The 27,729-nt window shown below is 41.7% G+C and overlaps 2 protein-coding genes across 6 annotated transcripts; both read left to right on the top strand.

The window, feature by feature from the left end:
• Window positions 1-1,134: 1,134 nt before the first annotated feature.
• On the top strand, window positions 1,135-19,366 carry LOC127319101 (CHD3-type chromatin-remodeling factor PICKLE). The gene is made up of 31 exons (XM_051349294.2): window positions 1,135-1,660; window positions 3,029-3,163; window positions 3,248-3,402; window positions 3,484-3,645; window positions 4,156-4,373; window positions 4,490-4,585; window positions 4,669-4,805; window positions 4,898-5,113; window positions 5,197-5,304; window positions 6,105-6,155; window positions 6,624-6,723; window positions 7,217-7,359; window positions 7,443-7,546; window positions 8,858-8,996; window positions 9,088-9,257; window positions 9,339-9,405; window positions 9,502-9,627; window positions 10,176-10,285; window positions 10,631-10,709; window positions 11,233-11,421; window positions 13,177-13,333; window positions 13,429-13,531; window positions 14,077-14,151; window positions 15,044-15,105; window positions 15,178-15,251; window positions 16,191-16,321; window positions 17,079-17,208; window positions 17,289-17,429; window positions 17,532-17,652; window positions 18,555-18,619; window positions 18,734-19,366. Exons 1-31 carry the CDS (start codon window positions 1,502-1,504, stop codon window positions 19,016-19,018), a joined length of 4,008 nt encoding a protein of 1,335 aa, XP_051205254.1. The 5' UTR covers window positions 1,135-1,501; the 3' UTR covers window positions 19,019-19,366.
• A 705-nt stretch (window positions 19,367-20,071) lies between these two features.
• Window positions 20,072-27,032, top strand: LOC127319102 (uncharacterized). Of its 5 annotated transcripts, none has more exons than XM_071823290.1 (9): window positions 20,072-20,402; window positions 21,134-21,214; window positions 21,297-21,331; window positions 21,441-21,549; window positions 21,929-22,017; window positions 22,096-22,201; window positions 22,303-22,440; window positions 22,547-22,620; window positions 22,714-22,873. In XM_071823290.1, exons 1-9 carry the CDS (start codon window positions 20,163-20,165, stop codon window positions 22,814-22,816), a joined length of 975 nt encoding a protein of 324 aa, XP_071679391.1. In that variant the 5' UTR covers window positions 20,072-20,162; the 3' UTR covers window positions 22,817-22,873. The 5 variants fall into 5 exon arrangements, with proteins under 5 accessions (XP_071679391.1, XP_051205260.1, XP_051205262.1 ...); XM_051349300.2 differs by having other exon boundaries at window positions 20,073-20,402; window positions 22,096-22,204; XM_051349302.2 differs by lacking the exon at window positions 22,714-22,873 and adding an exon at window positions 27,008-27,032 and having other exon boundaries at window positions 20,074-20,402; window positions 22,096-22,204.
• Window positions 27,033-27,729: the final 697 nt, after the last annotated feature.

Raw genomic sequence — 27,729 nt, 5'->3', positions numbered from 1 at the left:
CATGTGACCATCCTTGAAGGAAATGATTATTTCATGCATGCATGACAAACTCACATGCCTTTGCATAATCTGCTGGTCTATGATGAGATGCTATGCACTAGGGACAATAGCAACCTTGCTGATCCCATATAAAAGTAAGCAAGCAAGCTCTGCCAAAAATGCTAGCTAGCAGTCAAGCATCAGGAGTGTTCCACTGCCCCTCAACCATATCACCAAGTAGCACATGCTGTTGTTGATCGCTGCCAACTAATTGATACAATGCCTTACATACCCAATTATGCATGAGTATGATATCGATAAGAAAATCTTAGGGTTTTTAGAATATCTATGGCATACCTTTTCATCTTTCTTTTCTAAAAACTATACTTTCTCATGTGTTGAAGCTCGGTCTTTTGTGTACGTAGCTACACCAACATTTTATCACTTGAGTTGCTTACACATATTACTTTGATTTCAAGGACAAACGATTTTTGCTTTTACAAATCTTTTATCTATGCAGTTCAAGTCAATTAGTATGCATCAGCCGTGCAACATTCGTGACATACATACAAATCTAGCATTCTTATGTTTTGTCAAGTAAGCATTGTATGGTTGATCAGGTTAGAAGAGGACTCAAGACGCTACCACAACCCACATGTGGCAACATGGAGCCGTGCATTCATATGATAATACAAACTATGAGAAAATGAATATGTGCATAACTTTTGTTACGTTATCGATCTAGCCTCTCAAAGGGTAAATGTGTTATGTTCTGATATTTTTTATGTTCAAGTGATCTGTTGCATATATTCTTATTTTGTCAACTTTAATACATTTGCCTACTTTTACTTTAGCATCAAGTTCTATTAAACTCCCGCAGCAAGCGCGACGCGTGGCATCATCTAGTGACACGAATTAGTCACACTTTTGGCACCAGGCAACAGATACTACCAATCTTATATAACCAGTAAATGCTATTGAAAATTTCTATATCTGCAGTTCAGATCTTTATTTTCAAACAAGTCCATAGTTCATGTCGCTATCTTCCACACAAGTCCCCACATTTCAGTGTTCCCTTTGCAACACGGAGCCCAGATCCTGATCATTAGAGCAGCATCGTGTAATTTAGACATACGAGCAGGGCCACATCGCAAATCTGGTAATAGTCCAGTCCCAGGAGTTCTTTCTTCCCTGGGCAGTGGCCGTTACTACTGCCTCCGCCCGCTCCCCTCCGCTCGCCGCCTCCTCCCGCCCGCAGCTACGCGCCGAGCGCCGCCGCCTCACCACCGTTCATTTTCGCCGCCGTCACGTGACGTCAGCTCAGGCCTCGCCGCGGTATAAATTGCGCCCGATTCCGGGCTCACCCGTCCCAGAATCACCAAACCCTAGCCCCACTCTGAGTCTGAGGCGGCGGAGCTGGAGTTGGAGCCGCGGCGACGGAGCTTTGCTGCGTGCTTCCTAGGATCTTGCTCCCGCCTCACAGTCGCAGCTCGGTGCCCGTCTTGGCGGCGGCGGCGGCGGGATGAGCAGCCTCGTGGAGCGGCTGCGCGTGCGGTCCGACAAGCGGCCGCGCTACACACTCGACGAGTCCGACGACGACCTCCCGCCCCGCGGCGGGAGCGGGAAGGGCAAGGACTGGCAGGACGACGCCCCTGCCAAGCAGATCGAGCGCGAGGATCTGGTATGCCTGTTTTTTCCCGTCTTGTTTTGTTCGAATCCTACTGATTTTTTTTGATGCTGTTCTGTTCTGTTCTGTTAGGATCAAATTGGTGCTGTTCTGTTAGGATTAGTAGTCGGTGGATAAGATGTTAGGCTGTTTGAGTGGCTCTGCTCTTGGGAAGCGGGAGGAATTGACTTGGGGATCTGGTGTAGAATAGGGTTTACTGGGATACCATGATTCTGTGACTGGTGCTACATAAAGTTGAAGGATAATTTTGTTGCTAGGTGCCGTTTGGATACTGAACTGTGGAGGAATTGGCTCTGTTTATTTGCCCAGTTAAGCAGCTAGATACTACTACATTTGGGATTTTGTATGAAAATGTTTGGCTGCCAACAGATTATCACTGGACATTGTGCAATAGGATGGACGTTGTTAGGGTTGCTGCTTTAGGTTGTCACGGTGCTATCTGAGCGTAACTTCTGGAAATAAAGGGATAACTCAACCGTTTCTTAGTCTTAGTGCAAATACTGTGTTCTTTCGTAATTCTAAGCTGGCATGGTGGCTAGAGCTCACCGGGTCCTATTTGCATGAAAAAATCTTTGGATAGGTCTCATCTACCTAACAGCGTATAGACAAGGGAGGGATCCTTCCCCCGTTGGTCAACTTTTTTTTTATTTTAGTAACATGTTCTTTTGTATGGAATAGACAACCTTTCTATGATCTCAAGATTTAGTAAAGCTTGTATAGAATAGGTTGTCACGGTGCTATCTGAGTGGAACTTCTGGAAATGAAGGGACAACACGGTCGTTTCTTAGAGTCTTAGTGCAAATAATGTGTTCTTTCGTAATGCTACACGCTGGCTTGGTGGCTAGAGCTCACACTGCTGAACTCGCCCACCCGGGTTCGAATCTTAGGTGAAACGTTCGGACTAAACAGGGTGCTATCTGCGTGAAAAATCGTTTGTGAGGGCTCATCTACGTAACAACGTGTAGCCAAGGGGGGGGGGGGGACCCTTCCCCTGTTGGTCAACTATTTTATTAGTTAGTAACATGTTCTTTTGTATATAATAGGCAGGTCCAGCTTTCTATGATCTCAAGATTTAGTAAAGCTTGTTCGCTGGGTTAACCAGAAGAAAGGGATTCAAGAATATTCATTAAATCAGAGCATGGACCATATTCATTTTTATTCTCTCCTCATTTGCTGACCCATAACTTCAAATTGTGTTGTAGTTCTTGTCTACATAGTGGAATTTCAAATGTTTGTGGTTCACGTTCCCGGATTCCTGATTTAATGAATCATGTGATTCTGTATTAATTAATATCCCCCACTTTCAGTTTTTCGTCTCCTGTATTTATATTTAACTCCGTTCTTGCTCATTTTGGTGTGCAGAAAGAAGATGCTTGCCAGAAATGTGGACTAAATGAAAACCTTGTATCTTGTTCGACATGTACGTATGCATTTCACCGGAAATGTTTGACCCCTTGCCTAAATATCACATCTGATAAATGGAGCTGTCCTGAATGTGTATGTATTTGCTCTCTTGATCCATCTTTTCACCTTATGATTGATACTGTTGGTTTACCAAAGCACGTTGTTTGTTATTATCAGGTAAGCCCACTGACAGAGATGGAGAAGATATTAGATTGCGAAACTCCAGAGGTTGCTTCTGAAGAGACTAGTTCTGTAGAGTCTAGATCGAAGAAAAAGCCTGTCAAGCGGTATCTGATAAAATGGAAAGGATTGTCACACATTCACTGCACTTGGTAGTTACTGCCTGTCCTGAGCACTGCAGAATCATTCCTTACCGCCTTTCCTTTATTAACTGTTGACTTTCTTTGTATCAGGGTGCCAGAAGATGAATATTTAGAAGCTGCAAAGATACACCCTCGGTTGAAAACTAGATTAAATAACTTCAATAGGCAGTTTGAGTCAATTGATAGATCTGACGATGACTATGTTCCAATTAGGCCTGAGTGGACAACTGTTGACAGGGTCCTCTCTAGCAGGTATGGAGGTCAACTAACAAAATTGCATTAATGCGGTTCAGTCACATTTTACCTTGTATGTTGGTGCTAACAATAAGATGCGATCTTTCTCCCATATGTATAAGTTCTTGTCACTATTTGATTATGTGGCCTGCCAGACTTTGGCGTACTAGCACATGCATGCATGTTTTCTATCTATGCATCGAGACACAAAGCTTTTGTTTTTATCTTCTTTCGAAAAATGTATGTTTTGCGAAGTTTGCGTTACCAAATCCATTCACTTACTGTTTATGGTGTTTATCCTGAGAGCAGGCAGTTACTCAATTACATTTCTTCCCTAATGTATCCTGTTGTCCATGGTCCTCATATGGAATACAATCAAAATTTTCAATCATAGTGCTATCTTAGGGCGGGTCTCAGTTTTCTGAATGTGCCACCTTTTATCTTCCACCTATGTATCCAAGCATTACTATATAGCAAAAATTGACTGATATCTTGATATTTCTGATCCCATTTTTATATTTTGAACAGAAAAAACTCTACTGGTGAAAAAGAATACTACGTGAAATGGAAGGAACTTTCATACGAAGAATGTACATGGGAAAATGAGTCTGACATCTCAGTGTTCCAACCTCAGATTGAGCGTTATAGTGAAATTCTGTCCAGACGCAAGAAGTCCACTGACAAGAGCAAGAGCGCCATTCGCGAGATGCGTCGTGTTGATGGGACTCCCAAGTTTCTTTCTGGTGGTATGCTATTAAGCATGAATTATTCTAGATACTAGAATTTAAAATTTAGTTGACTATAAATTTAATGGGACATGTCTACATGTTCATTCTTTGAATGCATTTTCTTGGTATTGAAGGCACACTGCATCCTTATCAGCTTGAAGGGTTAAACTTTCTGCGCTATTCATGGTCCACTAATAGACGTGTCATCCTGGGAGATGAGATGGGTCTTGGTAAGATATTATTATTATGAGTATGCTAATATAGATCAAATGTTGTGTCGAGATCTGTAGAAAATGATGACAAAATAATGCAGGGAAAACGATACAAAGCATTGCTTTTGTGGCCTCTGTGTCTGAAGACAAGTTTGGTCCTCATCTGGTCGTTGCCCCCCTCTCAACCTTGCGAAATTGGGAGCGTGAATTTGCAACTTGGGCACCTCAAATGAATGTCGTACGTGGGATGAACTAATTTGAAATACAGCTTTTTTATATTCCAGACAGATCTAAGTGTTCACTACTGAAGTTTCTCCTATTTGTTGTCAGCTGATGTATTTTGGATCCGCAGCGTCGCGAGATATTATCAAGAAGTATGAATTTTACTACTCCAAAGATAAACCTAATAAGGTGAAGAAAAATAAATCATCTTCATCTAATGATGAAAAGAAGCAGTCAAGAATAAAGTTTGATGTCCTTTTGACATCTTATGAGATGATTAACATGGACTCGGCTGTTCTGAAAACTATAGAATGGGAATGCATGGTACTTCTGTTTCCACTTCATTTTCTTGAGGATATTTGTTACACTCTGATGTTTTCACTAACTTGTCTTATTGTGCATCACAGATTGTGGATGAGGGGCATCGGTTGAAGAATAAAGATTCTAAGTTGTTTGGTCTACTTAAAGATTATCATACTCAACATCGTGTTCTCTTAACGGGGACACCAGTTCAGGTTACTGCTCTACATTTATTGCTTTAATTATTATGCTGTATTCCCCTGTTTTATGGAAAATTATTTTTTGTTCATGCTTAATTGCTTATGGCTGGTAGTATTCTTTTTGAAGTATTATTACTATTTCTCTAGGGCTTTCAGCAGCGGATCATTAGCCTTTTTTGCTTTTTTACTACCTGTGGCAAATAATTTTCCTTGCTTATTGAAGAGTATGCATACTTTCATGAGTGCTTATCAGTGTATCTTCCATATTAAGACATCCCAAGGGCTTTGTGGCATACTAGGATATTTATTATATGGACAATCACATTTTTATGTGCTTATCAGTATACTTCTCTGTACTTACTCATTTAGTGTCTAAGAGTTAGGCACCAGAATATTGCATTTTGGATAAAAACCAGAGAACCTTGACCCTACTCTGGCATACACTTAATTTTATGGCATCATCCAGTCGATATATAAAAATATCACACCAATTTTACATTCATTTTTCATCCCATTTACTTGCTTATGTTATTTTGTTTTTACTCGATAGGACAGCATGGAAATTAGCAATCCATGTGCCGAAACCTTAATTTAGTCTTCTTGTACTTTGTTTACTTTCATCTTTCTTCACTCTTTTGTTGCCATACGTTTTTGTCGGCTCATCTCTAGCCTACCCCAAGTTGCTTTGGACAAAGTGCTTTGTTATTGTTGTTGCTATTTTTTTAACTTGAAAACTTATTCATTTATTTAATTGTTATCTTGTAACTATATGCTATGCATGTAAAGTTGATATCCTGTCTTTGTTTCTTCTGCAGAATAACCTGGATGAGCTTTTCATGCTGATGCACTTCCTCGAGGGAGATACTGTAAGATACGCTGATTCACGGTTGCTATCATTTTATGTTATCTGGTTTATGCTACTGTAGCGCATTAGGCCTTCTTGCCTATCCTATTTTACATCTTCTTCATCCACTGTCATCCTAGTTTATGCTCTGATGCCGTGTGAGTTGGGGAATTGAGGTCACAATTGCGACTTTCCTGATACCTCATATATATAGCCAAAGAGACAACATATACAAGGAAATAATCCCTACTAAAGTTACCAAAAAAAAAACCGTACTAATCCTAGCCATAATGACTTGATTACATTCTATACAGCAGACACTAATTATGGGAGGGATTAGGATTTGTGCAAACCGAATATGCTTATATTTGGTTGCCTAACACTTTCCTTGCTTCACATATGCTGATTGACCAATCTTCTGATTTCCTGTTGCATTAAATATTACGTTCTATACTTCTGTCATGTAATGGTACGGCGCTTATGTTTGTAGTTTGGGAGTATATCTGATCTCCAAGAGGAGTTTAAGGATATTAACCAAGACAAGCAAGTTGAGAAGCTCCATGCGATGCTGAAGCCACACCTTCTCCGGAGTATGAATATATCATATCTTTTGTTTCCGTTGGATATATGGTTTTCCTTATATCATGTTAAGGATTTTAGACTTAGCACTAGTCATTGGAGCCTTTCGTTGATCCTGACTGAATGTTTCCTTGGTTTTGATTATAATAGTGTGAATGGTGGCACCTCAATTTAAGCTAAGCTTTGCACAAATGCAGATGAATATATTATGGAAATCCATAATGTTAGTTGCATGTTCATGTAACATTTATGATCTGACAATAATGGTAATAATTACATTGATGAAATTTACGAGTTTACAAAATGATGTGCCATGGTTCTTCCACTCCCTTTATGTTACGGTGGGCATATGTTTTGCAAATGCTACATGAGGTGCAATATGAGTAGAATTGATTTAGTGAACTCAGAAATAAAGCCGCTGAGAGTAGGATATAGATCAAGTTACAATTTGAGTGTTTTCATCGGGCATAATGTCGACTTTGTTTCATATGTGGTATAAAATAGGGTTCAAGAAAGATGTTATGAAGGATCTTCCTCCAAAAAAGGAGCTGATTTTAAGAGTCGAGCTGACAACCAAACAGAAAGAATACTACAAGGCAATTCTCACCAAGAATTACGCGGTGTTATCTCGTCGCGGTGGTGGACATGTAATAGTTATATTATAATTTCCATGTTGTGGTTTGTGTTGGCCTATTCTGGATTCTGACAATTCATGTTTGTCTGATTCCAGGTTTCCCTTATAAATGTTGTAATGGAGCTGCGCAAACTTTGTTGCCATGGATTCATGACAGATGAACCTGATACTGAGCCCGAGAGCCCAGAAGAAGGTTTAAGGTTTGTTTGTTGAAGTCTCCTTTTTATTTTCTTGTTATATTCCTTCTTTTATCTCTGCTTTTTTTCTTTGTTTGGCCTATTCTACATTTATTTTGCACTCTTGACTCTTCAGATTTCGCTTCTTGGGCTTTGCTGTTGTTCTTTTACGTAATAATGTGCTTGCACAACAGAACACCTGCCAGTGTCTGTGTACTAGGTGTCATGAACATTCCAACTTCGAAGCTATGACCTTATGTTGCAGTTCTTCATTTGCTTTCAGAATGTAGACATTGTCTGTTAATCTTATCTTCTCATCTACATGAAAATACATATGTCACTGGAGTTTTCAATTCAGGGTGGGTGTTCGGGTTTACCCGAAATTTCGGGTCAGGTTATTCGGGTTTTACAAAATTCAGGTTTTCAGTTCTGACACCTGAAATTCTTCCAAAATAATCGAAACATGACAGTTCAGGTGCCCGAAAATTCGGGTTCAGGTTTTCCTGATTCATCTGAATAGGAAACGAATGTGCTGCTCGCTATTGGGGAAAGTTGAAGTAGTTGCCTACAGTGACCATAACGGCCAGGCCTGCGTGTAGAAGGTGAGGAGAGGGTCACAGCTGCTAGCTTGGTGGCGACCTTGGGGAAAAGCAGTGCGGCGGGCAGCACTGCGAGCTGCATGGGAAAACAGAGGAGGAGAACATGGTGGCGACCTCCGGAGTCCGAGGCGTTGACGGAGAGAAAGCGAGAACAAGAAGCTGTAGCCTGTAGGTGAGTGGAGCTGTGGATGCATGCTATGGCGGATGGGACTGGGAGAGGTTGGGGCCGCGTGGAGATGGAATCTGGGGACGGGGGCATAGGAAACCTAGGTTTCGTGGGGAGATCTTGGGCTAGGCTTCCTGTCTGCAGGAGTTTTTACTGGTGGGCTTCTTATGTGCGGAAGTTTCTTTACTAGGCTGCAGTTCATTTCGGATTGATCGTGTAATTCGGGTACCAGCACTTCACGATATAATGTTCGGGTTTTTCGGGTTCGGACTATACAGGTTCAGGCTTTAGGTAGCGGGTTTTATGCCCGGCGTGATTTTGAATCTCAGACTTTCACTATTGTAGTAAATAAAGGTATATGCTAGCCAAAATCATAAACAAATTTATCACCAATTGCTTAGGTTCTGTTTTGGCTGCAAACATCTTGTTTACAGTCATCGTTAGTTCCAGATAGAGTAAAACTTCTGCATAATCTGCTGGAATGCTTATATGATTTGCTGAGTAAGTTCACCAATTGAAATTTAAATTCAATATAATATTTACTTCTCTTTGGTTTGCTTGATTTTGTAGGAGGCTTTTAGATTCTTCTGGAAAGATGCAACTGTTGGACAAGATGATGGTGAAGCTGAAAGAACAGGGCCACAGAGTCCTTATCTATTCACAGTTCCAGCATATGTTGGACCTACTGGAGGATTATTTAAGCTACAGGGTATTTAACTATCTTCTTGTGGCCACATATGTTAGTTATGCACTTATGCAGGCAAACTCATTTACTCTATTTTAAACATCAAATGTTTTAGAAATGGAGCTATGAACGCATTGATGGCAAGATAGGTGGTGCTGAAAGGCAGATACGAATAGATCGCTACAATGCCAAGAATTCTACTAGGTTCTGCTTTCTTCTTTCTACCAGAGCTGGTGGCCTGGGTATAAATTTGGCAACGGCTGATACTGTAATTATCTATGACAGGTGAATCAATCTCCTTGTTTATACAATATAATTTCATATTTTAATTTTTTTTGGTAACCTACATCTACCAATTGCATACAGTGATTGGAACCCGCATGCGGATTTGCAAGCTATGGCAAGAGCCCATCGACTAGGGCAGACTAGCAAGGTATTGTACCCCAGGCTGTTATGCTTTATTGAATCGTTGACTTTTTGTGTTTTGATTCTTAACTATTGGCCTTTTAAAATCTGTTTTCACCTGCAGGTTATGATATATAGACTTGTTAGTCGAGGCACAATTGAGGAGAGAATGATGCAGCTTACAAAGAAAAAGATGATACTGGAGCACTTAGTTGTTGGTAAACTCACAAAGGGTAATAATGTCAATCAGGTAATTGTACGGATTAGCATTCTAATATTTCACAGGTGTTAAAACATGAATTTTTATATAGTTTTATGTTTTTTCCTATTTACAGAGTTATGTTTATTTTATCACAAATTGACTAATTGCATGCTATCTCAGAATGGAAGTCAAGTTTTCTTTTATGGTGCATGTGGCATCTGGTTCCTATCCTTTCATTCGATTATTTTACATTTCACAAGTTTTGACACCTGGTGCTACAGTTGATGATTATTGAACTCATTTAGATGCAGGCTCTTATATAAAAAAAACAGTTTTTGCTTCACAAGTTTTTTTTTTTTGAGAAATCTATCAATTAACTTCTACTGGCCCCTTGTCACATTGGCCTTGCCTGGTGCCAACGACCTGGCAAATAGTAACACGAGATTTTTGTTTACCTGATTTGAAGCTGTGGTAGAATGTGTTTTTTTTCATATTAGCTGTTACTTGAGAATATATGTCGAAGTTTGGGTTTTTGTTTCAAAATCATTGTGTGTATCTATATTTCTCAATGGTTAATCAATTTATGTCGTTTTCAGGAGGAATTAGATGATATTATCCGGTATGGGTCAAAAGAACTTTTTGACGATGACAATGATGAAGCTGACAAGTCCCGCCAAATACATTATGATGATGCCGCAATAGATAGGTAAACACTTTATTTCCAAAACAGATATACTGTAGACAATGTTCAGTATGTTCAGAATAAAAATCTTGCTTTGCCAGGTGAGAGACCTGGTCTGGCCAGAAACACTTAGCACATATTTTGTAGTCATCTACGCCTCTCGGCAGAAGCCGCAGAACAACCAAAGTAGGTGCAATAGCCAAACATACCCTATATGGTAATTTAGAGAATGTGAAAACAAACGTGACCCTATATGGCATTGTGTCCATTTCTCAAAATGTTTTAGTGGTATTTTGCACTACTTCATCTTTATGCGGCACGAGTGCTGTGCTTTGGATGACACAATTTTGTTTGCCACTGGCCTCACAGGTTACTAGACCGTGACCAAGTCGATGAGGAAGAAATTTTGGAAGATGAAGAAGATGATGAATTTCTGAAAGGATTCAAGGTAATTACGTCTTATTTCATTGTTGCAAGTATAAAGCATAAAGAGACTTCCTTCATTTTATTCAGGAACAAGTCCATTTTTACCCAGTCAAACCTAAAAAGCACCACAAGGTCTCAACTCTAACACCATTCACTTTAGATACTCAATTTTGCAAACCAGTGAAAACACCCTCAAGCCCAAACTACTTGGTCAACGTGGCATCTCCGTGTACATCTTTCACTGATATGATAGCCGTATGTGCATCCATATCAGCTTCCCGTTCATCCTTCTACTACTAACTTTGGATGCTCGATCAGTATATACTTGCCTATTGGGGTCATGTAAGCCAAAGCCAGTGTTGTGCCCGTCAACGTGGTGAAATGACCAATAACACAGCCTTTGGGTGCGCGGACAGTTTTGATTAGCAGGAGTGAAAATGCCACATGACAACTGCATTCAGCATCACATTTTTTTCACTACTTTTTCGATTTCCGGGATTTTTTTTTTGCTGAGAAGCACCAATTGTCGTGTTACTATGTGCCAGGTTGCGAACTTTGAGTACATAGATGAGGCAAAGGCTTTAGCAGCAAAAGAGGAGGCACGCAGAAAAGCTGAAGCTGAAGCCGCGTCCAATAAAGCCAACTTTTGGGAGGATTTATTGAAAGACAGATACGTTGCACCAGAAGTAGAAGAAGATACTGCTATGGGAAAAGGAAAAAGAAGCCGCAAACAGGTACACCTTTCTATGTTTGTCCTTTCTGACTTTCTTCTTTTTCTTCAGATCCAAATTCTCACTGAAAACTTGCATCTATTTACAACCTTGTCAAATTTGTATGTTGTGATGTTACATCTATATAAGCAGACCACAATATAGGACCTTCTAATCTAAATAAAGAAGGTCAGTTGTAATTGCACTTGAAGCATCTCCAGCAGCATAGCCAGTTAGCCATATCCCACCCTCCATATCTCCAGTTCTCCACATGGAGGTCCTGTCCAAAATGATTGCCTCTCCACATCTCTTCACATTCAAACAGGCTCTCCATACTCCACCCTCCTATATTTTAGTAATATCTTACGCTGTGTTTGGATGCACAGAATTAGGCTTATAATTGGGGAATTGGAGTTCGGGCCTACAATTCCACCGTTTGGGTGCCTGTTGAATTGAGGCAGGGAAACTGAGATAAATTCCAAGCCCACACCCGCCCCCTTGTTTCTTCCGCTCGATCAATTCGGAGGCTCAGCGCTCCGTATTCGCTTGGAATCAGCCTCGTACCACTTCCAGCGAGGGGAAACTGCTGCCCCCGCCCTCCTCTCCCGAACATCGCTAGTGAGCGTGGCCCCGCGAACTGAAGCAAGCTGCCGCCGGCAGCAATGGTGAGTCCTCCCTGCCCTCCTCTCCCAGTCCCTCTCCTCTAGCCTGCCCTCCTCTCCTTCTCGACGTCCTCGCATGAGACCTCCATTGACGGCGTCCGCCCCTCCATGAGCTCGCTCCAAACCCTAGGTCGACCAGCGGCATGGGGAACGGCGGTGAAAGGGGTTCCGGCGGCAGGAGGGGAACCGCGGCGGAGGGATGGGAACCGCTCCACCTGCACATCTCTCCACTAGCCTTCATTCCTCTTTGAGGCCTCTTATGGCAACAACTGAAGTCTCGATATTTTGGTTCGGTTTGCTCATTTGTTGCAGATTTCCATGTAGAATTGGTAGCGCTTGGCCAATTAGAGATAGAAACATACCCATTTTCTGCTAAGTTTGAGGCCAATTGTGGCAAAGACGATTGGCTGACGTAGACTCACGTCACTAGACGGCGGCAGCTGCAGGGGACCCTCTCCCACTCTCTAGCTGAACTGCTCCACCATGCAGGGCGGTATCCATGCAACTTGTAGGGTGTCAAGTGCGATCCCACCTAAATCTCACTTGTAGTTCATTTTGCTTTTTCTAGTGTAAATTTTGACACAAAATTTTGAACTAGAAAAGGCAAAATACACTAAAAGTGAGATCCCACCGGGATCCCACCTTGACACCCTACATGCAAGGGGGTGAGCACTGCAGTGGCAGGGAGCACGGTGATGGAGGAGCTGGCCAGATAGAGGAATTCATTTTAGTAGAGAGGAAGGGGAATTGGTGGGAGGGAGGAAGGCTGTGGTGGCATGTGAGGAGGAGATTTTGGATCATGAGCAGTGTGCTGGTGTGACGTCTTTGGATGTTTCCAGCTGTTGGAGATGGTGTTTTCCTTCTTTCTCTCTATCTCTCTCGATGCCATTTGTATTTTTTCCCTCTATACCATGAGTTTTTTATTTGTTGCTCTTCATAAGCTAGTATTTCCTATTGAGAAATGTGGCGTTCTACTCTTCCAAAGTTATCGTGTCTTCATTTTGAGAAATGTGCAAATTATATTAGGTTCCCATTTTTGAAAATTGTATTACTGAGCATATGCATTTTCAGTAATGAAAAGATTAATGAGCCCCTTTTCTGTTCTTGCCATGCCTAGATGGCTACTGCTGATGAGGATGACATTACTGGCCTGCATGACTTGAGTTCTGAAGACGAGGATTACTCCTACGACAATGATGATGTGTCGGATAATGACACAAATGTACCTGCAAATATTACAGGGAGGAAGGGTCAATATTCGAAGAAAAATTCACGTAATGAATTTATAGAGTACACTGTGTTATCATGTGTTTTTTATGCTACTTATGAATATTATTCAGTTTACTTACCTCCAATACATCTGAACTAGGTAATGTGGATTCACTCCCTTTGATGGAGGGTGAAGGACGTGCTTTAAGAGTATATGGATTCAATCAAATTCAACGAACTCAATTCCTACAGACACTCATGAGGTTAGTGCCTAAAGCGGCCGTTTTCCCAAAGGCGGAGGGGAGCGGTTGGACGCCTAAGCAACGCCTTTAAAACCATGATACCATCAAAATTTGAACGGTTCCAATTTTTTTTTTTTTGCTTATGACCGTACACTGGACAGCTGAATTATATATACTGACGTGACTGAAAACCTGCCTTATTGGCAAGAGAAGTGGGAACTACAGCTCATGTCGTGTTGTTTAGATGTACTTGTAGAACAGAGTTCAAATAGTAATTTCTAATTTTGTTCTGTTTCTTGTGAGCATTTTTCACTTCTAGGGTTCTTATTTTGACTGTGTAATTGGGAAATGAGAAGTCCTTTGTTGCTCTTCTTGTTTAGTCCAGTTGTATGACATGACTCTCTTTATTATTTGCTTGTATGTTCTAACAGTTACCTGTGTTCCCCAGATAAGTATATCTTTCATCCAGATTTCGTGCCTTGGGAATACTGTTATATGTTCCAATCCAAGCAATTTATGCCTTTTTGTCTTTCATGGTCAGTTATTTGCTCCTTTCATCTTTGCAGGTATGGTTTTCAAAACTATGATTGGAAAGAGTATCTTCCTCGATTGAAGGGGAAAAGTGCTGAGGAAATTCAGAGGTATGCTCCAGTGTTGTCTATCTATTATTGAATAGAAAATATATTTGCTCAGATGTCAGAATATAATTTGGATTCTTGTTAGCATAAGTTGGACAAAATATCTGTTATGCAATGAGCTATATCCTTTTCTATATGTTCATGGGGATTGCATGAAGTAAATTAAACAATTTTGAACAACGTAAAACTGTTTTCTGCCCACTTGATATATAATGACTTACGACCATAGATATACAAAACTTAAGCATTTAAATATTAGTTTCGATGAGTGTCTGGAGCTCAACTATTTTGCATCGTTCATAGTTAGTTTACTGACCTTTATTGTTGGGATTCAGGGCATCACAGAGAGCTGTGTTGCAGCTCTGTCCCCGTAGGTGTTGCATTGGTGACGGTACTAGCAAGTATAAGTAACTTAATTTTTAATGTTTAAAACATAGACGTGTTTGATCTAATGTTCCTATGGAATTGGGTGACCTCTGATAGTGCAACCAATACTTACTTTTGGTGCTTGAAATCAGAATTTCATGAGCTGCCTTCTGCAAGCTCTGTTACAGAAACCTTGGATAAGATTAAATGATTAATTATAATCTGACACCTCATCCGACATTCTATGAACTATTAAGTTTCATGCAGCAACCAGTAGAACCAAATTCTGAACTGATGGACAGGAGGTGGGGAAATCCACATATACTGTTAACACAAACGAGCAAGATATCAACAGTAATTCTAAGTGTAGTGCTCTGTCTTTAAATATTGTTAACTGGACATTGGTGTTCTAGCCTGGTTTTGTCAATAAAACAGTATATTAGTCCATTTTGCTCCCATATTTGCTCTTTCTAGTTTCTATATTTAATTATTTCTGCAATATGGCTCCTATTCATTGTGGTTCTTGTAGATATGCTGAGCTAGTCATGGTCCATCTTGTAGAGGATATAAGTGAATCAGGAACATATGCAGGTATGTGCCGCTTAGTACCAAATTTATCCATTTTCCTGTATGTTTAAAATAATCCTGTATGCATGAATATAGATGGCGTGCCAAAGGAAATGCGTAGTGATGAGACATTGGTCAGACTAGCTAAAATATCACTTGTGGAGGAGAAGGTATATGTTCACAATATCACCCACCATGTGCTCAGCTGATGGCACTCGCTTGTATTATTCCGGTTTAACTTTCAGGACTTGATTATTTTTGGAGTATGTGGAGTGTTATATTACTGAAGTGATCCTGGGCAAAACATAATTTGCAAAATCGTGCTAGCTAAAACATGAAGCTGTTTTTTAAAAAAATGGGTGTTCAAATACGATTAGCATACAGTTTAAACAGAAGTACTTCGCATAATTTAAGGTACTCATCAATGTAAATATGTAATATAATGCATGTTTTTTTTTTTGAAAATAAGCACCATATATTAAGTCCGCAAGCCCGCCTCATCAAAAACCTTCGAGTCCCCTTCAGTACCCTGGAAGGAAAAGAGCGCGTCTGAAAACTTGTGGCTTTTAGGAAGACAAAGTCAAATTACAATCATGGGTGATCGGCTTTTAGGAAGACAAACTTGCAGCTTTTACAATCATGTAAAATAATGCATGCTTTTTGCTCACCAACAATGCCAAATGTGCACCTTTATGTGTTGACACTTGATTGTGAAGTTTTTTTTTGAAATCAGTTCTTGTTATTTTGTTATAAAAAATCATGCCTGTCAACTGTACTCTATATTTTGTAGCATGTATGTGTGACGCACTGTTCTTGATTATAATTTGAAGCCAGGTAATTGTATGATTTTTGCAGTCTCTAATCCTTGTAGAATTTATACTCCCTCCGTCCTAAAAAAAGCTGCTCAATTTTTTTCTAGATACGGATGTATCTACACACTAAAAACTTGTCTAGATACAACCATATCTAGACAAACTTGAGCAGTTTTTTTTTTTTTTTTTTTTTTTTTTTTTGGAACGGAGGGAGTATATGATAATAGTACTTCAATAGATGATTCTGTTGTCAATAACATAGACAGCATTTCAACATTGTGTTTCTTGTGGTACCAGGTGGCGTCCATGGAACAAGGAAAAATTACGAAACTATTTCCCAGCTACTTGTTGCATGAATTTCCTGGTTTATCTGGTGGAAGAGTATGGAAAGGGGAACATGATCTACTGTTACTGAAAGCATTAGTAAAGTACGCATCCATTTTATATGTTCAGTTTGTTATAATAGGCACTGTTCAATTTCCATTTGTCTCTTGTAACTACACAATTGGCCTTAGCAAGTTTTGCGGCTGATTCTTTAAGAACTATGAACTTTGCCTGAATGTTACTAGACCAGGATTGACCCAGCTGAGGTCTCAGGTCACCTGTTGGACTGCATGCTTTATTTAAATGCTCAAGTATATACGGCAAGCATGAAATGCAGCCACGGACATAAACCATACAGAACCACTTCATTAGTATATTGTGTATTAATTGGCTATCTTGCTTTTATATTTTTTTTTCAGAAAAATAAAATAACCAGTCATGAATGTAGTTGGATGGCATGCTTAGCTCCATGGTTCAGCCTTACATGTTACAAGTTCAAACCTAACTTGGTTTTGTTGTCTGTAACTTGTAATCCTTGCTGCAAACCAGAGAGGAGGAAGGGTTTGGGGCCTAGATGTACACACTCGAACCGGCAGATTTATATTTTCTCTTGGTTTACTAGAAATCTTGTAGGAATTTATATTTTCTCCTGATTTAATGATTAAATTAGGCATTTGCAAACCTCAAGGTGAAAGGGTTGTTTTAATATATACTACTATGATTTTGTTTTAACCATGGCAAATGCTTTCTGTATCTGCTTTTTGTTTATTTTTTACACCAACATTGTTATTTTGTTACACCAGCATTGTTAATATTCAAATATAGCATGTAAGGTACTGATATTTGTTTTCCTTCCATTAGGCATGGTTATGCCAGGTGGCAGTACATATCAGATGACAGAGAGAATGGGCTATTTGAAGCTGCTCGACGAGAGCTGAATCTTCCTTCTGCTAATGAGTTGATAAGTTCTCAGCCAAACAATGAGGCAAACGTTAGTGTGTGCACATTATTAATGTCCTAACTAAACACAGAAGAGCCATTAATTTTATTGTAATTGCATGTCTTTTACAGGGAAATCTGGAAAGCCCACAGGAAGTCCAGGTGAACCCAACGAGCTTATCTCAATACAGGGACATCCAGAGAAAGATTGTCGAGTTTATAAGGAAGCGATACCATATTCTTGAGAAATGCTTGGACATTGAATATGCTGTGGTATGACGTTGTGTTCTCTTTCCTAAACATACACCAAGACATTGGTGTAGTATCTTTGTTGTGTAGCTTATTGAAGTAATTTTTTTTTTTTCGTTTCTGCAGATAAAAACAAAAACCCCTGTTCCTGATGACCTTACTGAACAAAATGTTTATGGAGGACAAAGCCCAGCTGTTCCAGATATCAGTGAGGTGTTGAGAGAACTTCCTCCTCTTGTACCAATCTGTAAGTGATCTCGTTTTATTTTTATATTATCTATTTGCAGACATGCCTGTGTGTGTGCATGTGTCGTTATTTATCACATGGAACTGAAGGTTTGTTTGTAATTCATCTTCATTCTTGGACTTCGTTTCTTAGTGGTAGAGATAGATGCTGGTGGAGAGATAGCAATCTGAATGTACACAGGCCAAGGGCCTAATCAAAACTTCAGAACTAGTACCTGTTATTTATTGATATACCTCGAACATCAAATAACAAGAATCCAAATAGCAAAACAGATTCATACGGTCTCTTCCCTCTAGAGTCTGCCTTAAAAACTTGAACTCTGTTTGTTGCGTCTTTGGAGCTGGTTCTAGTTTTGACCACCCTGTAAATACTTTTGTTTGTGCCACTCCCTCCAGTCACAAAGGTGTTGTCTTGGGATGTGTGCAGCCAAATTTAGAACTTTACCTACCCATATCTGATGTCTCCATAAATACTATATTGAAATCTATTTTCATAATAGCGTACGGTTTATACAATATACATATAGTAGAAGTTGTGTCCGGAAACCACTTCAATGTCCAAAAGCAGCAACCTTCAATAATTCTGGCGCAGATCTTGTTGAATTATGCTTGCTGGGGGCATGTTTAATTCCAACTGCGCATGTTCGGTGGTCTTGCTAGTGCTCTTAATCCTTATCCTTGTAGTTGTCACTTGATCTGTGGCAACTCCTTGAGTTTCCTCACCTCTTTCAGGTGGGGATGTTCCCATGTCTAGTTTGTCTTACAGCTATATTGTGGTTATACTTCTTTTAATCATGAAAGATCCAATATGAAGGTTAATCGTTGCAAATTTACATTTATTTGTTTGGTATATTCCGTGAGTTATGCCTGTTGCTTATTTGTTAATCGCGTTCCTCCTTCCAGCTGCCAAAGAAGTGGCTTCTGATGGCACAGCTGATCAGGCACAGTTTCCCCATCTTTACAACAAGGTACACCAAGATTTCATGAGCAAATGACCTAACATGTTGCTAAGTTCTGCCCTTTTTATTTTTGCCTTCTCAGGTGCAATTTCCTTTGCTGACCGCTGTCTTTTGTCTTTGCAGATGTGTGGTGTGCTTGAAGACAGCGGTGTACGTGCACTCAATTCGTTCTGTGGTGACAAAGCAGCTTCTTCAAGTCTAGTCAACAGCCTCCATCAGCTTGAAAAAGTTTGTGAGGGTGTTGATAGGATCTTGAGAGTCCAAGAGAACGGCACCACCTCCAAAGAGGAAGTGGTTGATGCCAGTGTCAAAGAAGCCACACCTCCAGAAGATGCTGTCACGGAGGCAGTGAATGGCGACCTGCCCTCGACTGTGAAGCCGGAGGACAAAATGGAAGTGGAAGGTTGATGTTTGGGATGAAAACGATATGAGAACCTCCTTTGTTTTAGTTGCTAAACAACAGGCTCTAGTTTACATTGTTGTAACTCTTAAGCTAGACACCTAGGTCTAATGACCTCCAGACTGATCTCTAAGTTATCAAATTTTCCTTAGCTCCTGTCATTTAGGCTTGTATTATATTTGCAAGGTCGCCGCTTATTATTTTACTGTTCCTCCACACCGGAGGTCAGAGTGTGACGGTGATGGATGGGCAATAGATATCTGTTTGGTGATGAACAACCAAACATGCCCTCTGTGGACGAAAAGGAATTACCGATTTGAGGAGGAGCGGAATGCAAAGATGACAAACTTTATTCATGCTGTTCAGATTATAGGATTGATGCAAAAAAACAGATTCATTTTCGTCACATTTAAGAATTGATGCAAATGCAAAGCTACATGCAAATGATTGGATTTGTTATTTAGCAAATGGTGACATTTCAGTTCTGTGTTGTTGCTTTCTGCTAAAAATAAAATGTAAACACTCTGGGGCGGGAAGACGTGAAAGGAGCCAATCAATCAACCTTGATTAGTCCAGCATTCATGTTGAGTCTCAGCTGTCCCCTGTACCTTTTCTGACACTAGTATCATCTTTCCTGAGTAAATTACATAAATCTACCACATTTTGGGCAACGATCACAGGCAACAGATCAGGGTGCGGCTGCGGCCGTAGGTCCTGAACGAGTTGGGGAAGAAGATACACCTGATAAGTAGGGTTCACTGCCAGGTCAAGATAATATCCAACTGCACTTCCTAGTCATCACTTACGTGTAGATCCAACCTGTCAGTTCTGCTGTTAAAACATGATCAACCAAAATTTTGGGCAATATATTGCGATACATCTGAGAAGTGGTATTTATGTGAAAAAATTACCGGTATTGGTATCTTTTTTTTTTGAGAATACCGGTATTGGTATCAAGCTGTGACTGTTGCCCCAAATGTGGTACGGAGTAGGTTAATTTACTCCTTAGTTCCCAAGGATCTCATGAAAAAAAAAAACCGATAAAAGGACGTGCGCGTGATCTTAACGGTAGTCTTCGCCCACCACTGGGTCGCAACAGGCGAGCATTAACGAGCCCGCCACGAGCGAGACCGGTGGGCGGTGGCTCCCGCCATGGAATTGGAAGCATCCGCCGAGCTCCAGGCTCGGCGACCGCCGTGGCGTCGCACGGTGGCCGTGCAGGCCGCGCTCTGCCTCGCGCTCTACGCGGCCTTCAGCCTCGGGGAGCCGCAGCTCCGGCCGCGGGGCGGGGACGCGCTGGGCAACGGCGGACGCGCCGGCGGCGGCGTATCCTTCATCACCGTCGCGGGTGGTGCGCGGCCACCCGCCGACCAGGCTCGCCTCCTGAGGCAGGTGCGTGCGTCTCCGTACAATTCTCCGCATTCGATCTCTTCCACCGCGTCGTTTCCGCGTCGCGCTCGTTTGGGATCACTCAGTCAGGGCCCGCCGGATTGGTTGGTTGATCTTGACCCCAGCCACTAGTTAGTGTTCTTCGCTTGGTGGTTCGCTCCCGTTGCTTCCCGGCGCGGCGCCGTGGATTCGCGAAAACTTCATAAATCTATGCTTCTCGCCTTGTCTGTCATGGAAAACTGCTAGGTTTTGGTAATTTTGCCTGGATGCAGTTCGCACTAACGGAGATTAATAAATTATCCGTCAGTTTATTCATCCTGATTCTGCCCAATCATGTGATTGTCTACGCATTTGCAGATCTAAGACTAGTATACAAATGGTAGACGATTGGACTTACCTGTGATGACAGAACGTGCCACATGTCCGTCCCAGTGAGGCACATGTACCCTCTTATAGCTAATAACCTTGCTCGTGACCGTGACTGCGGATTAGTCAATGCTCCAGTGTAGTTTTCACGATAAATAAACGGCAAATTAGTCTGGTTTTCAATTGGCCCTTTCTGGGCATTCTGTGCTTGATCTCAAACGAAGTGACACCATTCTTTTTTTTATATGGTTGGAGTCTCCTATGATATGCTGTTGGTTAGCATCACCTTTTTTTCCAGTCTTGAAAAATAAGTAGCAGATTCATAGTATGAGCTTTATTTTTCCTAATGAAACTACATTTGTATGAAGATGGAAAGCATTGCAAAGGTTTATGGCGTCAAGTTAGTGTTGGATGTTGCTCAATTGGGCGACGACCGGCTTTGGCAAAACGTAAGTACTCTAATTGTGCTAATAATAATGTCATTTTGCAAACTGAATAAAACCCTAAGTTGTGTTTTTTTTTGTCGTTCAGGGTTCCCTGTACTTCCAAGCTCTGAATATCCCCTGGTATGCTAGTTGTTCCTATCTCATCACTCACTGGATTTACATGGCGTAGTACAACTCATACGGTTTTCTCTCCGATGCGTGTAAATTATACGACATGCCTCTACTTCAGGTATTCCACCACATCACATGGGCAGATAGTAGATAATTTCTTGAAGAAGGTGAAGATGCCATATGATCAAATTCTGGAAATTATTGGTGTTGACACAGGGCCTCTTCAGGTATTACCTTTTATTGGAGAACAGTTCTGAATTTATCCTGGCAGGCAGCCTATCTGACAAACAGCATATCATCAATGATTTAAAACAATTCCATCATTGAGTCGAGGACATCTATTAGTACTTCCTTAATGGCTGAATGGTTAGCCCCCTTTGCACTGATTATTTTAGCGGCACATTGAACAAGAAGCCAACAACTCCTTCAATTTTTTCCTCCTTGTCTTCATTCAAGTTCAGGAATCTGTAAAATGAACATTTTTTAGTGTGATATGGTCGCAATTTAATTTTGCATATGATTCTTTTACATCGAGTCTTTGTTGGATATTGTGAAATATACTGACTTTTTGCATTATTTCTGATTAATCTTGTCATTTGGTTAAAGGAACTTCTACATCATGGAAAAGTGAGCAATTCTAGCAGGGAGCAAATTACATGGTTGGAACAAACACTAGCACTGAGTAGCAGTAACTGGTATAAAGATTACATATGAACATGTATGAACACATGTTGGTATTAAGATTGCAATTCCTAATATTATTTTTAAGCCAGGAAAATAGTTGTTGGATATGATGCGTTAGTTGACTGCAATGAGGTGCACACCACAAAAACAGTAAAATTCTACGAGCCACTTCGGAATATTTTTCAAACATATGCAGTGGTAATTCCTTCTTTTTTGGGAGAGGCTGTAATTCCTATTCCGTTTCTTCATGAAAACTCGACATCATATTGGTTTTTCTTGGCTACTTCCATGTGCAGAATGCATATGTTAGCACAAGTGGTTCTTGTGGAGAGTTTCATGAAGAGAATTCAATGTTGTATATTCAAAACCCCAGCCCTGGTGATCACAATAATTTAGATGGTTTCTTCTTGCACAGAGTCAGCCCTCTAGAGATGGTGGGTTTATGGTTATATTCTTCCACTTGCTCCTCTTTCTCTGAATATCAGTTTGAAACACTAACATTGCATGCAACTTTTTTATTTTATTTTGTGAACTTATCAGGAATCCCTGTTGATAAACTTAGAAGGCGAGGTTGTTCAAAGATCTTTAGTACACCAGCAGGGAAGGGGAGCCATGTAAATGCCCTCATTTCACTCTCTAGTCAACAATGCAAACACAACAATTCTGTTTTCAGCATTGGTCGCTCAGTATTCATTTATTTGTTTCAGTATGTTTTGCATTGTCAAAAGAAGGCTTCTGCCATTTTTGGTGCTCCCATCCTCTGGAAGACATATAATATTTTCGTCCATAATATGCATTGGCCGCTGTTAAATATTATGAATTAACTGTTTGGATTATTAATTATATCACAACTATTAGATTAGTAAATAGTCTTCGCCATTTGTCGATACTGTATTAGTTTCTCTCTCTCAAATGTCAACATGATCACTTAGGGGTGGAAACTGGTAGTTGATAATCCGGATTATTCAACATTTGTATTCGAAAAATAAAAAATGGATATGGAAATATCTGAATCAAGAACAAAAATGGAAATGGTTGTGGTAAATATCTAGATTTGTTTTCCATATACAAATACGAATGTTTTATTTGAATTTTGAACCAAATGTAGATATGGAAATGGATATATCTGTATCCGAATAAAATTATGTTCGCCAATTTAGATATGCTAGTCTGATATACCAATCACCCAACCTAAAATAACTAGCAAAGAGGTTAATTTTTTTTTGTGATTGAACTTGAAACTATTATGTATTTTATCAGTATATTTATCTTTGTATTGTTCAATAGTTCACTCATTGTAAGAGACGAGTCTATTATTCTTTATATTCGTATCCGTGCAGATTTGAGAAAACATTCGATCAGCTAACGTCTGCTCCCAGGATCTAGGTCTTTCCACTATCCAACCTGCATCTGACCCGTTTCCATCCCTAGATAGACTGGGTGTTTCTATGGTCTTTGGGATTTAGGATTTTGCGTGTCAGCACTGATTCACCAGTATTTTTGCAGCTAAACTGATTACTTGTATAGTACATGATTTTTTTTTTTTGAATCAGTCCCAAATGGATATATGCCACAAAGCTGGTGTCGGTTCAGAATAGTTACAACAAGCCGTGCAACGCAAGCTTTCATCTTCTATCCTTCACTAGTATCTTTGCTGCGAAATAGAATAGTTACATAGTTGTATAACATATACATGAAAAAATCTGAATCCGGTAACAAATGAATATGTGCCAGGAGTATTTCAGGTTCAAAAGTTTAGTTACAGAGAAAGCAGCGCAAGGCAGATTTTGTCTTCTATCCTTCGAACAACTCTAGCAACTGGTGCTCCAGCTCCTCTGCGCTGCATCCTGCGGGTATCTCAACCTCCGGGTGGTCGTCCACATATCGGCGGTGGCCGGCACAACACTCTCCGACACGGTGCTCCGGAGGACGGGCCAGAGCGCCGGGCTGGGCACCTACCTCTCTGCATGCTGCACACGTTCCCCAACGCCGAGTAAAATGGGCTCTGCGGGTTCCTTCGCCGGAGAACGCTCAAGGCTCGGAAAGGAGTGAGACGACAAGCGCCCATGAAACCTGAAGGTAACCTTTGAGGTAGCCATCCATGCGCTCCTCGCGGGCGAGGACCCAGCCGGGTGGCAGGAACATGCTGAGGTCGGAGCGGACGGCGCGGCGCACCAAGGCGCTCGTGTTGTTGAGCAGGTAGATCTAGCTCAGCCCAGGGATGCCAGCACACCGGACTTCTCCTCGAGCACGGCCTCGTCAGGTGGGAGTGGCGTTGTTCTCTCCTCGTTGCCGTCACATCCACCAGCGAGGATGAAGTAGAGGGAGACCCGGCCGGTTGCCCATCAAGAAGTTGACACAGTGGTGCACCTCGCTGCCCTGCGGCATCCTCCACGGGTACTGGGGCACACGTATGAACGCTGAGGTCGAGCACGCAGCACCGGGACGTGTCCAGTAGGCCGGCGAGCGCTTCGTCGGACGCGACTGAGACAGGGTGGCAGGGCATCAGGGACGGAGCCAGGAGTGAGGTATAAGGGGGGGGCAATCTTAGTATGAGGGAGACAGAACTAGCTAAAATCACACAAATAAGGAGCTGCCATGATTTGTGTTCAAAGGAAATCGTGAGCATAGGGGGCTACGCCCCCCTCGTCCCCCCTTTTCTCCATCCCTGGGCGTCAATGAGAACGTCCTCAGGAAGGTCTCCGAGACAGGGGCGTGTTAGGTTTAATCTTAATCATGTAGCTTCATTAGTTTTTCAGTTCTGCATGTAGTAATTGTCGAACAGGTGAAGTTCCACTGCGAACACGTACGGCGAGATGCCAGCTCCGTGTGATGCGGGTGCTAGGTGTGATGCAGGTATGTCGTGTCCGTGAGAAGCGACGTATAGAGCTTTTGAGCTAGCTGATCCGTTGAGCGATTTTCATGGAAGACCGAGTGAATTGGTCAGGTAGTTAGCAACATATGTCACCTAGCCGGCCGCATGTGTTAGAAGCGTCATGTTAGTGGCCAGAGTGGAGCATGTGGATGAATTTGTGGTATGAGTGGTGTCACGCCTGCATGTGTGCGCCTATTTAAAGGCTTGCAAAACATGTTTGCTGCATGTGTGTCCTAGCTACATCTGGGCATGGGCAGCCCGGCCCGGACGGCCCGAAAATCCCGGGCCGGGCCGGGTCGGGCTTGCACTTCGGGCCGGGCTCGGGCCTGAAATCTGAGCCCGAACGTCGGGCCGGGCCGGGCTCGGGCCGGGCTCGGGCCTTCATTTTCGTGCATTTTAGCCTAGTCGGGCCGGGCTTCTCGGGCCGGGCCGGGCTTTTTGCTCGTTCGGGCCGGGTTCGGGCTTGACTTACAGGCCCGATGGTCGGGCCGGGCCGGGCTCGGGCCTAACTTTTTACCCGCGGGCTTTTTAAAGCCTGGCCCGAAACCCGGCCCGGCCCGAACTTTGCCCAGGTGTAGTCCTAGCCATCAGATGCCATGATGCTTTGGGGAGACGTGGGGTGACAAAATTGCTGAAACATTCGACAAATTTTATCTACTTCGATATTTTGTAGTTATATTTCAGAAGTATATTTTTTTTGCCTTGTCACTCTTCAACTATAACACACTACAAGAACCCATGGTAATTTTCTTCAGGCCCATCAACCCATATTAGCGGATGAAGATCCCATGCCACATCTTTCCTCCAATCCTTAGATAAATTGGTATGGTCCACCAAAAGATAGCAGGCCGCGTCACTTTCTTTCATCTAAACCTTATCTGTGTGGCCTGCCAAATGAGAGCACCCTCGACTCTCTTCTTATATAAACTAACCCTAGCACTGTCTCTCGTCTTCCTCTCAGCCGCCGCCACCAATCCTAGATCTAGATCACCTTCCACCCATGCCTCCTTCCCTCCCTCAATGGCGCTTCCCACAAATTCTCCTCCATAATCTCCAAACCCGAACCTAGATCCACATGCACTATCTGTCTTTCCATGTGCGGCCGAATAGGCTTGACCGCCGTCGGAGAATAGGAGGGCACTACCATGTGGATGCAATCTTACCTGGCGTTATGATGAGTGCGGTGCTTGTGCGACGCGTAATATGGTACCGTGTTATAGCATTGTAGTCCCAAAATTAGATACTAGGAATTCATTTTAGCAAAAGACAAGGTATTTAACAAGAGATTCTCTTTGCGGCTCCTATTTGCATATTCTATTTTTAGCATTTGTTTATGTAATTCATTAGATTTCTGACCTACACATTCCCGCAGCAACTTATGGGATGTCATTTGGTTGAATTAATGTGGTATTACATATTTACATCTTAGCTTGGAACATATTCATAATTATCAACTATCTATGAAGGGCCGTATTTTTCCTATGAAAAAAATATACACAAATATTGGTTGACATCTCCGTTTCCCAACATCGTTGCTCCTTACTCCATTTCAACATTCCGAAATGTCATGAGTTGTTTGAGAACTATGTTCAGGTGAAGTAAGGACACCTGGGGCCGGTGCCGCCATGCCCTTCCTTCACCTGGACATAGTTTTCAAACACCAACTCGGGCTTGGAATGTCCAATCATTTGTAAGTGGTCTGCACCTCCTTTTCATGCATGTTAAAACTATCACAAACACGCTAAGTGATTCTAGATTAATTTACACTTTTTGCTAATTTCCATTTCTCTCGGTGTGGTCTAAAGTTACAAAACAACTAAGCCTAAGATTTTACTCGGGAATTTTTATGCAACTTTGGTAAATAAAATATCGGGGTGATCTATCTCACTACATCACATATAAGTTACTTTATGGATTAGGAAAGTGTCAGAATTAAAAACTAGTTGAAGTGCACCTGACATCAAAATGCCTTTTGTATGCAAACACATAGATAATACAATATTGTTTTGCTTTTTTGGACAATATTCACTCTTATTGTCTTTTTTTTTTAATTATGATGATCTTTTAAATCCGTTTTACTTATGATGTTGTTACTTGGTTAATATTTATTGTTCTTGTTTTTATAGATTCGTTTGATGGGAAGCGGGAACGTGTTTTGGCTTCAAAGTCTTCCCGAAGATTAGTGAGAAACTAGATGCCGAAGGGAACATCGAGCAAGGGAGGATGGCACCCTCGGGCTGCTCAGGGAACCCGATCGCTTCAAGGGCGGGCACCGCGTCCTCCACATCCACAGCGAAAAGACTATGCAACTCGCCAGGATGAAGGTTTGGCCAGTCCCAAGCACCGAGCTCCTTGCCCCGACCCTAGAGAAGGCGCGAGCAGGCACCTCGTCGTCCAGTCCGAGTAGGCTTGGGACGAGTGGAGTGGAGTTTGAAGTTAGCCAATACGTCGCCAGGAACGCTGGTGGGTGTGGGAATCGCTTCATAAGATAACCTTCGACGTTTGTAAACACTCTTCGATATAGTAAAGTTTTGCTGGCTGGCGCCCGTGGTTTCTTCCCGTTTGTGTTGGAGGGATTTTCCACGTTAAATCTTATGTCTCCCGCTGTGATTTTCTTTTTGTTCTTCGTTATTGCCTATCGCGGTTGCAACATCGTCGTAGTAGGGGGCGGTGCCAGCGACTTCAATGGTGCCATCGATCGGTGCTTCAGATCCAAGGATATGGTTACCCAGGTCCCGCGGAACGGCAGAGGCAACCATGTCGGGCACCTCAACGGCTCCACCTGAAAGTGCATAGAGCCCCCATGTGTGGTTTTGGTAATTAATGACAATCCCTATAGACTAATGGT

Source organism: Lolium perenne, chromosome 7 (assembly GCF_019359855.2).
Source record: "Lolium perenne isolate Kyuss_39 chromosome 7, Kyuss_2.0, whole genome shotgun sequence".
NCBI lineage: Eukaryota > Viridiplantae > Streptophyta > Magnoliopsida > Poales > Poaceae > Lolium > Lolium perenne.
This window is presented reverse-complemented; position numbering and strand designations above follow the sequence as displayed.

What these genes read in the sequence shown, in the direction of transcription:
- LOC127319101 (XM_051349294.2), top strand. Translation starts at nt 1,502, where the DNA reads ATGAGCAGCCTCGTGGAGCGGCTGCGCGTGCGGTCCGACAAGCGGCCG. An exon ending in GGGCACCTCAAATGAATGTC is followed by an intron (nt 4,806 to 4,897) that starts GTACGTGGGATG and finishes ATTTGTTGTCAG; the next exon opens with CTGATGTATTTTGGATCCGC. An exon ending in ACTGTAATTATCTATGACAG is followed by an intron (nt 9,258 to 9,338) that starts GTGAATCAATCT and finishes AATTGCATACAG; the next exon opens with TGATTGGAACCCGCATGCGG.
- LOC127319102 (XM_051349300.2), top strand. Translation starts at nt 20,163, where the DNA reads ATGGAATTGGAAGCATCCGCCGAGCTCCAGGCTCGGCGACCGCCGTGG. An exon ending in TTGACACAGGGCCTCTTCAG is followed by an intron (nt 21,550 to 21,928) that starts GTATTACCTTTT and finishes ATTTGGTTAAAG; the next exon opens with GAACTTCTACATCATGGAAA. An exon ending in GAGTCAGCCCTCTAGAGATG is followed by an intron (nt 22,441 to 22,546) that starts GTGGGTTTATGG and finishes TGAACTTATCAG; the next exon opens with GAATCCCTGTTGATAAACTT.